Source organism: Rattus norvegicus, chromosome 9 (genome assembly GCF_036323735.1).
Source record: "Rattus norvegicus strain BN/NHsdMcwi chromosome 9, GRCr8, whole genome shotgun sequence".
NCBI classification, from domain to species: domain Eukaryota; kingdom Metazoa; phylum Chordata; class Mammalia; order Rodentia; family Muridae; genus Rattus; species Rattus norvegicus.
In genome coordinates, this window is record NC_086027.1 from 69,029,652 (window position 1) to 69,043,147 (window position 13,496).

The 13,496-nt window shown below is 39.0% G+C and overlaps 1 protein-coding gene across 8 annotated transcripts in view; it reads left to right on the plus strand.

Moving 5' to 3' along the window:
* The window catches only part of Carf (calcium responsive transcription factor), a 50,062-nt gene that overhangs the window by 33,233 nt on the left and 3,333 nt on the right, over window positions 1-13,496 (plus strand). For 7 of the 8 annotated variants that reach the window (XM_006244971.4, NM_001106915.1, XM_039083319.2 and 4 more), the window contains 7 exons: window positions 471-591; window positions 3,195-3,338; window positions 5,323-5,556; window positions 7,795-7,957; window positions 9,534-9,597; window positions 10,752-10,882; window positions 11,229-11,595. In XM_006244971.4, coding sequence (XP_006245033.2) covers window positions 471-591; window positions 3,195-3,338; window positions 5,323-5,556; window positions 7,795-7,957; window positions 9,534-9,597; window positions 10,752-10,882; window positions 11,229-11,595 — 1,224 coding nt within the window. The remainder of the gene's footprint in view (window positions 1-470; window positions 592-3,194; window positions 3,339-5,322; window positions 5,557-7,794; window positions 7,958-9,533; window positions 9,598-10,751; window positions 10,883-11,228; window positions 11,596-13,496) is intronic. The other variant, XM_039083318.2, reaches the window with a different exon arrangement.

The following is a 13,496-nucleotide window of genomic DNA, read 5'->3' on the forward strand; positions in this document are numbered from 1 at the left end:
TAGTATTAACTATTAACCAATTGTAACATTAGATAATTTCAACGTATAAAGCATTTATTTAGCTTCAGATCAACTTATCTAGTATTTTTAAAAATTACATGTCTCAGCTACGTGGTGGGAATGTATGTATGCCTTTAATCCCAGCACTGGGAGGTAGAGGCAGTCAACTATGAATTCAAGACCAGCTTTGTCTACAGAGCAAGTTCCTAGACAGCTAGGCCAACACAGAAACCCTGTCTCAGAAACAGACAAACAAATCATGTGTGCATGTGTCAGCAAATGTAATATTTGTTCATTCCTTACCATTTATGTCTGTCTTGCATTTTTAGTAAAAAATACTGATGGATTTGTTCTAAGAGCTTATGTAATTAAAAGTGTAGAATTTGCACTTATCACAGCCCACATTTTAAAAATCTGTTGAAAATACATAAACACATGAATCACTGTCATCGGTTGGTTTTGGTGCACAGGAAGTCGAGCTGTTGTAATGGAGTGTCAGTATGGACCAAGGAGAAAAGGTTTTCAGTTAAAAAAAATCAGCGAGCAAGAAAGTAGGTCTTGTCATCTCTACAAAGCTACTTGTCCAGCCAGGTAAGCTTGTTGTATCTCTTCTTAAACTCATCTTTCTGCATTAAACTCTTATTTTTCAATAGCAAATACAAGCCTTTTTATTAAGTTTAAGCATCTCAAAAACATGCACAGTGAATACTAGGTTTTTCTCTTATTACTGTTTTGTATGTTCCCTCTTAAAGCCTGAAATCCCAATGGATTTTGAGTCATTTGAATATATGTGTTCATGAATACACACATATCCTCTCTACCCTAAAATGTCCATAAAGCCCACTAAAGTTTTATTTCCTTAAAGTTAGGTAACAGTTCCCTCTTCTCTCTGACTCCGTATCGATCTATTCTTCATCTGAAAGCCTACAGTGAGTATCCGGTGCAGATATCACATGCGGAGCGGTGCGCATGTGGCATGCACTTACTCTCTGTTTTCATTGCTCCTGCACCCTCACAGTGACTTCACAGAGGTACATGGAAACTCTCTCTTTTAAACAGTGATGTGATATTCCACTTGTAAGAATAACATTTAATTAACTCTCTACAGATAGTTATGTAAGCTATGAGAAAATGGATTTTTTTGAGATAGGATCTCATGCCTTCCAGGCTAGCCACACACACACAAATCATGAGTGATCTGGTCGAGAATAGAGAAGTGAACCAATGAAAGATTTTTTTTTATGTTTTATAGTAATACTCTTTTAGACATTGAAAATGTTCATTGGTCAATTTAAAACTGTTAAAGGTGTTATGGGCTAGGGAATAGAAAAGCAGCTCAGGGTTACAGTGCTTGTCTGGCATGCACAAAGCCCTGAGCCAAGTCAACAGCACTTCAAAGAATATAATAGTGTACGCTGAGTATGGTAACTCCTGTCTGTAATTCCAGATGCTTGGAGGGTTGAGGGGAGAGAATCATTTGAGCTCATAAGTTCATCCTGAGCAACGAGGACCCTTTGTCAAACAAAACTCATAATTTATCATGGTTGGACTTAGTTGATAGTTGACACATTATATTTTAGCATCACACAAATAATAAACTTTAGCATTCTCAGGTTAAACGACAGGTGTGGAGGCTAGAGAGACCACTCAGTGGTTAAGAGCACATGCTGCTTTGGTAGAGCCTGGATTTGGTCCCCAGTGCTCACATGGGGACTCACAGACAACTACAGCTCCAGGTCCAGGGAATTGGATGCCGCTTCTGACCTGCACAAGTTCCTGCTCTCATGTGGCACACATATATGAACTCAGTCACACACTCATAAAATAAATGAATCTTTAAAAGACCAGTGTAATGCTATGTGCCTGTATCTCAGCACTGGAAAGGTAGAGAAAAAGCAGTATGAAACATGAAGACAGGGCTGGAGAGATGGCTCAGTGGTTAAGAGCACTGACTGCTCTTCCAGAGGTCCTGACTTCAATTCCCAGCAACCACATGGTGGCTCACAACCATCTGTAAAGAGATCCGATGCCCTTTTCTGGTGTGTCTGAAGACAGCTACAGTGTACTTGTACATAATAAATGAATAAATCTTTAAAAAAAACAAAAACAAACAAAAAAAAAGAAACATGAAGACAGACAGACACACAGACACACATAAACGTGATGAAAAAAGGGACTGGAAAGATGGCTCTGCACTTGAGAGCACACTGGCTGATCTTTCTGAGCACTTGGGTTCAGTTCGCAGCACCAGCATAGTAGTTTGCAACTGTCCATCACTGTAGATCCAAAGCCCTCCTCTGACTTCTGCAGCCACATGGTGCAGACATGCATGCAGGCAAAACACCTTTGCACATAAAAAATAAAATGTATATTTTTAAAATCTAGGGTCTCATGAGATATCTAGAATGTTGTCAAGAAATTTGTGCTTGATTGAAAATACAGAGATCTGAGTACTCAGAAGCAGGCAAATCTCTGAGTTCCAGGCCAGCCTGTTCTACAGAGAGAGATCCAGGATAACTAGGGCTACACAGAGAAACACTGTCTGGGGGGTGGGAGGAGGCCAGCAGCAGGGAGGGAGGAAAACAAATGTAAAAAATTACTTTTTTTTTTTTAGGAACAGTTTCCCTGGCTTGCTGTCCTGGAACTTGCTGTATAGGTCAGGCTGGCCTTGAACTGACAAAGATTCTCCTGCTGGGACTACGGCATTAAAAGCATTGGCCACCACTAATGGTTTGATTATGTTACTGTTGGCCGGTGGTGGTGACACACACTTTTAAATCCAGCACTCAGGAGGCAGAGGCAGGAAGCAGGGAGGCAGAACTCACAAATTTCTGTGAATTCCAGGTCAGCCTGGTCTACAGAGAAAGTTCTAGGACAGCCAAGGCTAGACCCTGTCTTGGAGGAAAGAATTAAAGCCAATCAGCCTGGAAGAAGGTCCTTACATTAAAGTAAACCAAATGTGAGGTAACTATGGCTTCCAGTACAATGAAGAAGAGAAAATTTCAGAAAAAATATTTATTTTTAGATATTTATATTTAGTTCATGATAGTTGTTACTTTTCTGAGTATCATGCACTTAATATGATGTCTTCCATAAATTTCTCAATACTAAATTAAATGTTCTCTTGAGCTCTTTGTTGCCGTTAGATTTTCCTTGAGAGTATAATAGAAGTTTCTTCTTTGTCTTGTATAAAGGATATACATTAAAAAGGTACAGAAATTTCCTGACTATAGAGTACCTACTGACCCCCAGATTGATAGGAAGACAATCCGGATGGAGCAGGAGAAAGCCTTCACTATGCTGAAGAAGAACCTGGTGGACGCGGGCGGTGTCCTTCGGTAAGACGCTCACACAACCCTTTCGTTTTCTTGTTAGCTTCACTAACACGGACTCTTCTACTTCTGTCTTTTCAATTATTTCAATAAGGAATGGTTTTCTAAGGTAAATACCTCACTAGTATTAAACTTAGTTGCTATTGTATAAGTTATTGACTTTATTACCCAAGATCTGTATATAATGCTAGCCATACACTGTTGATTACTGTGACAGCCATCAGTGAATGTTAAGCTCTAATGAAATTCCATTTTATGCTTCATGTATTAAATAGAAAGGAACATAATATTTCTAGCTTACTGTACTTTATATGTTAGTCCAGTTGAAGAATTTATTATGTATAATGAATCAAATATAATGAAAAGCTCTTCTATGATCTTTTATAAAAACTTAAAAATGAAGTCAATAATTAAGTCATTCAATTTTTAAGGTGTGTAACTATAAAATTTTCATTTTTAAAAAATATTATTAGATTTCTTTATTTTATTTTGTATTTAAGAGTTTTGCCTGAATATATGTATGTGTACCACATGCATTTTTTATGCCATTGAGGTAGGAAGAGAGCATCAGAGCCTCTGTCACTTGAGTTATAGATAGTTGTGACCCACCATGTGGGTTCTGGGGCTCAAATCTGGGTCCTCTGCAAGAGTAACAAGTGCTCTTAACAGTTGAACTATCTCTCCAGCCCCAACTATACAACTTTTAATTAGGCTCTATTTTGTTTATATCAGTTTATATCAAACAGAAGTACAGGGGGCCAGTGAGATATCTCAGTGAGGTCAGGACACATAATTAAAGGAAAAAAATTGACTCCTTTAAGTTGTTCTCTGACCTCCACATATGTAAGTGCACACGCATGTGCACACGCACACACACACACATACACACACACACACACACACACACAAATAATAATGTAAAAGGACAGGCACTTGGTGTATAGCTCAGCAACAGAGCACCTTGCTAGCTAAGTGCTTAGCCCAAAATTAAACCCAACACCACACACATGCGCACACACAGACACACACACATACATACACACCACACACACACACACACACACACACACAGACACTTGTACAAAAATATTGCTCAAGCTGGACATGGTGATGCATGCCTTTAATTCTAGCACTCAAGAGGCAGAGTGGATCTCTGAGTTCAAAGCCAGTCTAGTCTACATACCAAGTTCCAGGCTGACCAGAGCTACATAGTGAGACCTCATCTCAAAAGTAAAAACAATAATAATGAAAAGAACGATCAATTAAAACAGTATTCTACCAGATTGATTTTCCTAGCCCCAGTCCCTTACCACTGTATATGAGACGTGTTCATATTTTAGTCAGTCCTACTGCTCATTGGGCAGTGGGAGTTAAGAATGCTTTGTCTGTTTGCCTGTGTATATGTATGTGTGCCATGTGTGTGCCTGGTGCCCACGTTAGTTAGAGAGCTTTGGATCCCCTGGAGCTGGAGTTACAGAGGTTTATAAGCTGGGAACCCAAACCCAACTGAAAGGCCAACAAGTGCTCTTCACTACTGCCCATCTTTTTACCCTGTAAACCCCTGCATTGCCTTAGCTTTGGGGTCAGAGTCAAAGTTTATGAAGTTACCTTTTTTTTAAAGTTTCTCAATACAGAGTTTCTCCGTGTAGTCCTGGCTATAATGGAACTCACTCTGTTGACCTGGCTGGCCGGAACTCACAGACCCACCTGCCTCTGCCTCCCAAGTGCTGGGATGGAAGGCATGAGCCACCACTGCCCAGGGTAGAGTTACCTTCTTAATTGTATATAAAGCCAATCTTAGAAGAGCTGAATGTCAGACATTTTATATTTTATTCCACATGGTATAACCACACTGGTTTTTTTGCTTAAAATATTATTCCTTCTCTTGATGAATATTAACCTAAGTAATTATGATTCCTGCCTTTGTCTAAGATCATCAAATAACTTTAGTACTTCAATGTTGATAATTTTCGATGCATTCTCTTGTCAGGTGGTATGTGCAGTTACCTACGCAGCAAGCTCACCAGTATCATGAACCAGAGACTCCCGGTGTCCCTTTGTCACCGTCACCTTTCCCTATGTCTCCTCTTGAGGAAGAGGAGGCTATAATCAGAGATGAGAACTGTGTGTTGCCCTCTCGTCTCCACCCGCAAGTAGCGCATAAGATCCAGGAGTTAGTGTCCCAGGGAGTGGGGCAAGTGTATGCAGTGAGGAAGCAGCTAAGGTACGGCAGGGGCAGGTTTCTTTACAGCTGTCGCCCTAGTGGTCACTCTTAACAGTACAGGTCTTTGTAGCAATTTCCAGGACGATGCTCTTAGAGGGCTAGAGTGTTTCCTCATCTCACCTGTAAATGTTGTTTCCACTAATGCTTGGCAATCCTTTATATAGTATGTCTTAATATAATTCCAAATACTCATTCATTTAAGTACTACATCTTTGGCAGACTGGATTATTTTTAAATGATTACTTTAATTTAGCTAATTTAATTTAATTTTATATATAGTCCAGGCTGGCTTTCAATTTTCAGCATTCCTTCTATCTCAGCCAACCAAGTGCTGAGATTATGGGTGTAAGCCACTAACTCTGTAATGAATTGAATGACATGATACATATCTCAGAGAGAGAGAAAAACTTGGGGTTGGGGATTTAGCTCAGTGGTAGAGCGCTTGCCTAGCAAGCACAAGGCCCTGGGTTCGGTCCCCAGCTCCGAAAAAACAAACAAACAAACAAACAAACAAACAAACAACAACAACAAAAAAGAACCTTGCAGAGAGAGAAAAACTTGTAGAATCAAAAATCTAAGCTAAGGTATTTATTTTAGATTATTTGAAATGAAATAGTATTTATTATAATACAGGGAATGGATATGATCAAAATAGAATGAATATATGCTTTTATGAAGTTCTCAGAAAATTACTTAAAATATTAGATTTTTAAAAAGATAATAAACTAAACTATTTACTATAACAATATGTAATGTTATGTTTGATTATATATGTTATGTCTCACTACAATAATAATTAAAAAATTATCTTGAGAGTACCATTAAAGCTAGTCCAAAATACTATAAATACAATTGGTGAAGAACTATCAAGATTAAATACAAAATAATTTTTATAATAAGACAATTACTATGTGTATAGCACATATTTGGCTAAACCTTTAAATATATCATTTTTCAATGGCTTAGTAAAGATGATGCATTTGTCCCCATTTTACATATGAGAAAATGGAAATTCAGAGTTTGTAAATAATTGGCTTGAAAGACAGACTCAGCTGAAATCTTGCTCTAGTTTTATAGCCTGTGTAATGCTGTGATGCCTGGCTCTTCCTGGTTATTGTGAAGTGAAACCTGAATAACAAAATGAGTACTTATAAGAAGATTTTTTTTTGAGATTCGGTCTCGCTGTGTAGTTCTGACGAGACTGGAACTCACTATGTAGACCAGGCTGGCCTGGAACTCATAGAGGTCCCCTTGCCTCTGTGTCCCTAGTACTGGGGTCAAAAGTGTATACAGCAGAATGCAGCAGACAACCATTGCTTTTTAGTTACTTTATGGCCTTTATATTTAGAAGCTTTATTTTCGTTGAGGCCTACAAAACAAAGCTAAGATTTAGTAAGGCCATCCACTGTTTTCTAACATTTGGCCAATCTACTTACTTCAAATTATTTATTATTATTTACTTTTAATTTTTTTTTCAAGATAGGGTTTTTCAGATCCTCCTGTGGAGTGCTGGGGTTAGGGGCACGTACCACTACTGCCCAGCTGCTTCAAATTATTTAAAAAGAGACTGAGAGGAAAAGTAATAAATGTAATGCATAAAGCACACGTGTTACACCTCGATTTATGTATTTATTTTCATATAATTCTGTACCAATGCTTCCTTTCTTACAATATCTTACCTTTGTGTGATATTTAAACCATCAAGTTTCATGTAATTTATTTAAGGCCTTTTGGAAACAGTGTAGCATGATGTTTATGTATACGAATTAGAAATTGGCCCATGTTTTCCTACTTAATTAGTAGGAATATAACTCAGGGCGGCTTCATCTTCCTCAGTCTTCATCTCCCTCACCTGGAAAGTGGGACTGATAATTACACCTGGTCACATGATCACAGCAATCGTTAAAGGAAATACCTCTAGTGTGTTCAGAATTGTTCCTAACATGGTAAGGATCTAAAATCAGAATTATGTTCCAGCTGAGGATTGTGGTTCAAGTTTAATTCATAAACATGTCAAAGCTCTGTAATGTGTGTGCTTTGAACCAGTAAAATAGCACCTTCCTTTAATCTGTGTGAATTCTATTGCTTTGATAAATAGTCAGAAATCTAAAGTGGCATATATGAATTCCTTACAGAAATATGAATTATACTTTATAAATGTTTATATTAAAAACGAACCTTTCTTTTGATCTGTAAGTATATCATTATAGTTATGTTTTTATTTTATATCTTCCACAGAAAATTTGTGGAAAGAGAACTGTTCAAACCTGATGAGGTACCTGAAAGACATAATTTATCTTTTTTTCCAACTGTAAATGATATCAAAAATCATATCCACGAGGTACAGAAATCCTTGCAGACTGGAGATGTGGTATATAACTCAGAGATTATTCCAGCAACGGTATGTTCACACCCACTTCTTTGCCTCGTTAGAGCTTTCTCAGCTCCTGCCAACACTGTAGAGTCTCAAGCTCCTGTCAGTACTTAGCCTGGTAGAAAGGGCTACTGTCACCCATCTCAATTATGACTCAAGAAAACGCACTAGGTAATTTTCTAAAATACAAATACTACTAGCCCTCAGAAGATGACTATTTACTGCTCTCACCAAGAGGAGAGACAGACTTCTGAATCTAAATATAACAGTATTGTTTATGAGAATTAATTATTTAGCTTACAGATATTTATTGAGCACATACTGAGTATATCCCTCCCTCCATTTTTAAAAAGAGGTGGTCATGGTTAAGTAGTTCAAATGCACAGTTTTGATGTGAGTTCTGTATGCCATATGAGTATTACTTTTGACCTCATATTTGTATGTCATAGTTTCCCTGTCAATATTAGTAATTTCTAAGGCAGTTTTATCATAATTATGCAGTAGTCAGCGATTATATGAGGTAGTGAGTTTGCAATTAAAGTCTCAGTAGTACTAACTTTACCTTCCTGGCTTTTTACTTTCCATGTTTTAGAATTTGAACATTTTAAATTTTTACTTATTTTTTAATATATGTGGATGTTTTACTTGCATGCTTGGGGCCCAGGTCAGAAGCCCCTGAACCTGGTTATGGATGGTTGTGAGCCACTATTGTGGTTTCTCGGAATTTAACCCAGGTCTTCTGGAAGATCAGTTGGTGCTCTTAACTCTTGAGCTATCCTTCTAGGCCTAGCACTTGGATTTCAAATGCTAGACCTGCTGAGATGGTGTGTGTGCACGTGTGCGTGTGCATGTGCGTGTCTATCTGTCTGTTCAAACGGTTAGTTATTGGTGTCGAGAATTCAAGAAATAAAATAGATTTGTCATTTACACTTTCTATCCAAATTGTTGATACCTGAATTCAAAAGTAAAGAGGATAATTACAGAGCAACACACAAGGTATCCTATGAAAGTAAGATAGGAGCTGGGGAGGGAGCTCGCTCTGCGAAGTGCTTGCCTTCCAAACATGATTATCCAAGTGTGATTCCCCAGAACCCACCTAAAAATGTATGGTGGGTGTGAACTTATTTCAGTGCAAGGGGGTGGAGATGTGTGGAGCAGGCTGACTGGGCACCAAGGGGTGAGCTCCAGGCCAATGAAAGATTCCATCTCCAAGGAACTAAACTCACTGTTCTCTCTGGCATTCATATACATGCCCGCGTGCGTACACACACACACACACACACACACACACACACACACACTGTAAGAAGAGAAAATAGAGCTGGCTAGATGGCTATGTGGTAAAGGTGCTTGCCACCTATCCTGACTACCTGGGTTTGATCAGAGCCCACCTGATAGAAAGAGAGAACTGGTTTCCAAAAGTTGTCTTCTGATTTCTACGTGTATGCTAAGGCATGTGTGTACATAAGCATATGCACACATGTGCCCACATGTGTGTGTAAATAAAAGTAAACTTTAAAAAGAAAATATAGTTGCCTTAATGTTTTAAGATTATTTTTAGCATAAGTACTGTGTTTTACTGAAACAAATGTTCTCATTTCAGCTTCAGTGGACTACAGATAGTGGAAATATCCTCAGAGAGACTGTAACAGTTACATTTGCAGAAGGTATAGTATTTTGAATTTTTTGTTTTTTGTAATTTTGTTTTTCAAGATAGGGTTTCTCTGTGTAGTCCTAGAACTCATTCTGTAGACCAAGCTGGCCTTGGACTAAGAGATCTACCTGCCTCTGTCTCCCAAATACTGGGATTGAAGGCATGTGCCACCACCACTTGGTTTATTTTGCATATTTTTATAGCATAAAAATCAATTAATGTTATATTTGGAAATAATTTTAGATATCTAATATAACGTTTTTGTTTCATGTGTGTGCTCATGTGCAAAGGTGTATATGCATGTATGAAGGCCAGAGATTAATGGCAGGTGTCTTCCCCCATTTCTCCCACATCTTTTTTTTTTTTAATTTTATTTTGAGACAGGGTTTATGGCTAAACCTGGAGCTCCTGTCTGAGCTGGTCAGAAAGTTCCTGGGGCCTGCCTGCCTTCTCCACTCCCCTAGTGCTGGGGTTACAGACTCTGTCCTAGGAAGTCATAATGATCTGACAGGTTCTAGAAACAGTGAAGTAGATACATGCTCTGTTTGTTTGTGGGTGTGTCTATGTTTCTGTGTGTGTTTTGGTTTTTGCTTCTTTGTTGTTGATTTGAAAAGGTCTCATTCTATTCCTGGGCTGGGCTGGACTATTTTAGGTTGGTCTCAAACTCATGATAGTCCTCATTCGTTAGCCACAGAAGTGCTAGAAATTACAAGCAGAAGATACCGTGCCAGGCTCGTTTGGGGTTATGCATTGATTGATTAATTCATTAATTTTGAGACAGGGTCTTACTATGAAGTTAGTAAGTAAGTAAGTAGCCCTGACTGCCTGGAACTTACCAGGCTGCCCTCCGTTAACAGAGATCCACCTGCCTCTGCCTCCCATGTGCCACCATGCTTGGCTGTGTGTTTGTTAATTGATATTTTGTTTGTTTGTTTGTTTGTTTGCAGACAGAGTGCCAAGTAGCCCAGTCTCTCCCCAAACTCACTTCTATAGCCAAGAATTCCCTTGACTACTGATCCTCCTGTGTCCCCTCCAGAGTTCAGGAACTACATGCATTTGCCACCCTTGCCTAGCTTACTAATGATTATTTGATTCGCTTCTGATTCTAATAGTAATGTTTGTTATAAAGTTCAATAAAATAATTTGTCTATCTCTTGTTTAATTTAGGAAATTTACTAAAAGAGCCGATTACCAGCAAAATGGGGACAAGTCAGACACAAACTTCTTTGTCTCCAGAACCACTTCCCTTGCTCTCCCCACTTTCTTCATTTCAGCCCAAAATATTTACACATTTACAGGTAGGTACCCATTAAACAGATAAATCTAGGCATCTTTCTCTCCCAGAACTTCTTTTCTATGGATTTCAGATACTTGTTCTGAAATTACAATAATGGCCATATATTTCTCCATTACTAATTTTCCAATCCTCTGTGAGTGATGTAAAATGTGAGCTCAGGTAATATGTTTTGAAAATTTGAGAACCAATGACTGCTTTGATGTCCTACCTTTCCTGCGGCCCTTGTCTCTGCCTTCACAGACTGTTGGTCAGTAAAAACCTGTCGCTTTTTTTTAAATCAAAGACTACCCTACAAGAATGTCATAGTAAATCCGAATATTGTGATGACACTCTTTTCTCTTTGGAAGGCTTTGAAGTTGCAGCCAAGACTCTCCTCTCCTGATGGATCCCAGGCTTTGGTGTCAGTAAATAGCCATCCATCCTCCAGTCCCCCCGGCCTTGATACGGCAGGAAATGCTGAAGCCAATAACCACTCTCTACTGCTTGGCCAGAGTCAAAACCTTGGAACAGACACTTGCCTACCCGAGAACAGCAGCACGGCCTCTCCCATGGGCAGTCTTCCGGAGTCAGTTCAGAACCTAGTTGCAGTGGATCAGCTGGTGGGAGGTGAGGATGCTGAGGATGCTGGGAATCTGGAAGGAAATGTAAAGAGGACTCTGTTGGGAGATGCACACACCATTCCAATACACATCCTAGACAGCCATCCAGCTCTTGGTAAGTTACCATCGATTTACAGTTCTTTTTAACCTTTCCTAACCTTTGATCACTACATCAAATAAAAGGAAAACCAGTCATTTCTACCTAGAGGGTTTATAACATGGTATAGTACAAACAAAATTATGAGAAAAAAATTGTGAGGTTTCACTAACCATATTTTTTCTTATTTTTTTCCTAATTATTTAATCCCAATGAAATTCTCATTGTTTATCCTAGCACTTAGAAGGCTTAGGCAGAAGGAGACACCGTCAGCTACAAAACAAGTCCCACACCAGCAACTTAGCAAGATCCTGTGTCAAAAAGAGGGCTGGGGTACTAGAGTACTTTACTCCATAGGCCTAAGAATCGGGTCCAGTCCCCAGTACAGACAGGAAAAGAAGGAAAGAGGATGAGAGGGAAATCATTCTTTTATTTCTGATACTTTTCTGTTATTTTTTTGATACGGGGTCTCACTATGCTGGAACCAGGCTGGCCTTGAACTCACAGACATCTGCCTGCTCCTGCCTTTCAAGTGTTGGAGTTAAAGTATGTGCTACTGCCGCCTACCCCACATGTATTTATTTTATCATGCATACAAGTGTTTTGCCTGTGTGTATGTATGTGCACTACATGTATGCTTGGTACCAAGGGAGGGTAAAGAAGGGTATTGGATCTTCTAGAACTAGAGTTACAGATGGTTATAAACCATGTGGGTGCTAGGAACTGAACCCTGATACTCTGAGCCATCTCCCCAATCCCACAACTTGTTTCTGAGTGCTGGTGTGCTTCTATGGGAAAAGACAAGTATGCATTTTGCTTTGAAGTATAACAGTCTTCACAGAAGTTATTCTTAGAACATAGATTTGCTATATTCCCATCCTAGAGATAGGTAAGTTAAGGACTTGCCTAATGTTTGTGTTTGGTAAGTGATAGAAGAGGGAACTCAGCCCAGGCATTCTTACCTTCTAAAGCTTTCTTCCTTTCTAACATGCTCCCACCCTGTGTCATCACGTAGCGTTTCTGAAAGCATGATTCCAAATGGCTTTCAAAGAAACCCTTTTTAGTCCAAATCTGTTTGCTTTATCTAGTGAGGTCAATCTGCGGGGGTCATTTCACTAGATGTGAGCTCTTGGGGTCATTCAAATCCATCTTCTATGGGTCCCCATGTCTGATTGAACTCCAGTATACGTCTGTGTTACAGTACTGGATGTATTCGGTACATTGCCTAACAAGCCAGTCCCTCTAACCTCTGCTTTCTAAGAGCAACTAAAGGGTGGAGTTACTTAATAAAATACAATGAAATTTGAGATTGGGCATAATGGTGCATGCACTTGATCTCTGAGTTCAAGACCAGCATGGGCTACATAGTGAGACCTTGTCTGAAAACCAAAACAAACAAAAAGATGAAGATGTTAAGTATTGCACTGACCAGTTGGAGTGTTACTGCTGGTCTGCCGGTGCTGTCCATGTGGTTAGAGTCGCAGTGGAGATCTCTGCTTAGGTCTTAAGTGTTTTAGATAAGCAAACACATAGGTCACCCAGCTGAGACAGCTATCATTTTAAGATGTGCCACTGTGTTTTCTTTTTTTTTTTTTGAAGATTTATTTATTTATTATATAGAGGGCATCAGATCCCATTACAGATGGTTGTGAGCCACCATGTGGTTGCTGGGATTTGAACTCAGGACCTTGAGAAGAGCAGTCAGTGCTCTTAACCACTGAGCCATCTCTCCAGCCCCCACCACTGTGTTTTCAAATATGCCAAAATATTTTTCTCAGTGTCACCGTGACCCTTTTCTAAATTTTGGCATATTTGCATTTATTTTAAATATATATTATATATGTTTAATTATATATATTTTATGATAAAGTCTCAGATCAGGCTGGCCTTGTGTTGGCTGTGTTACTAAGGATGACTTT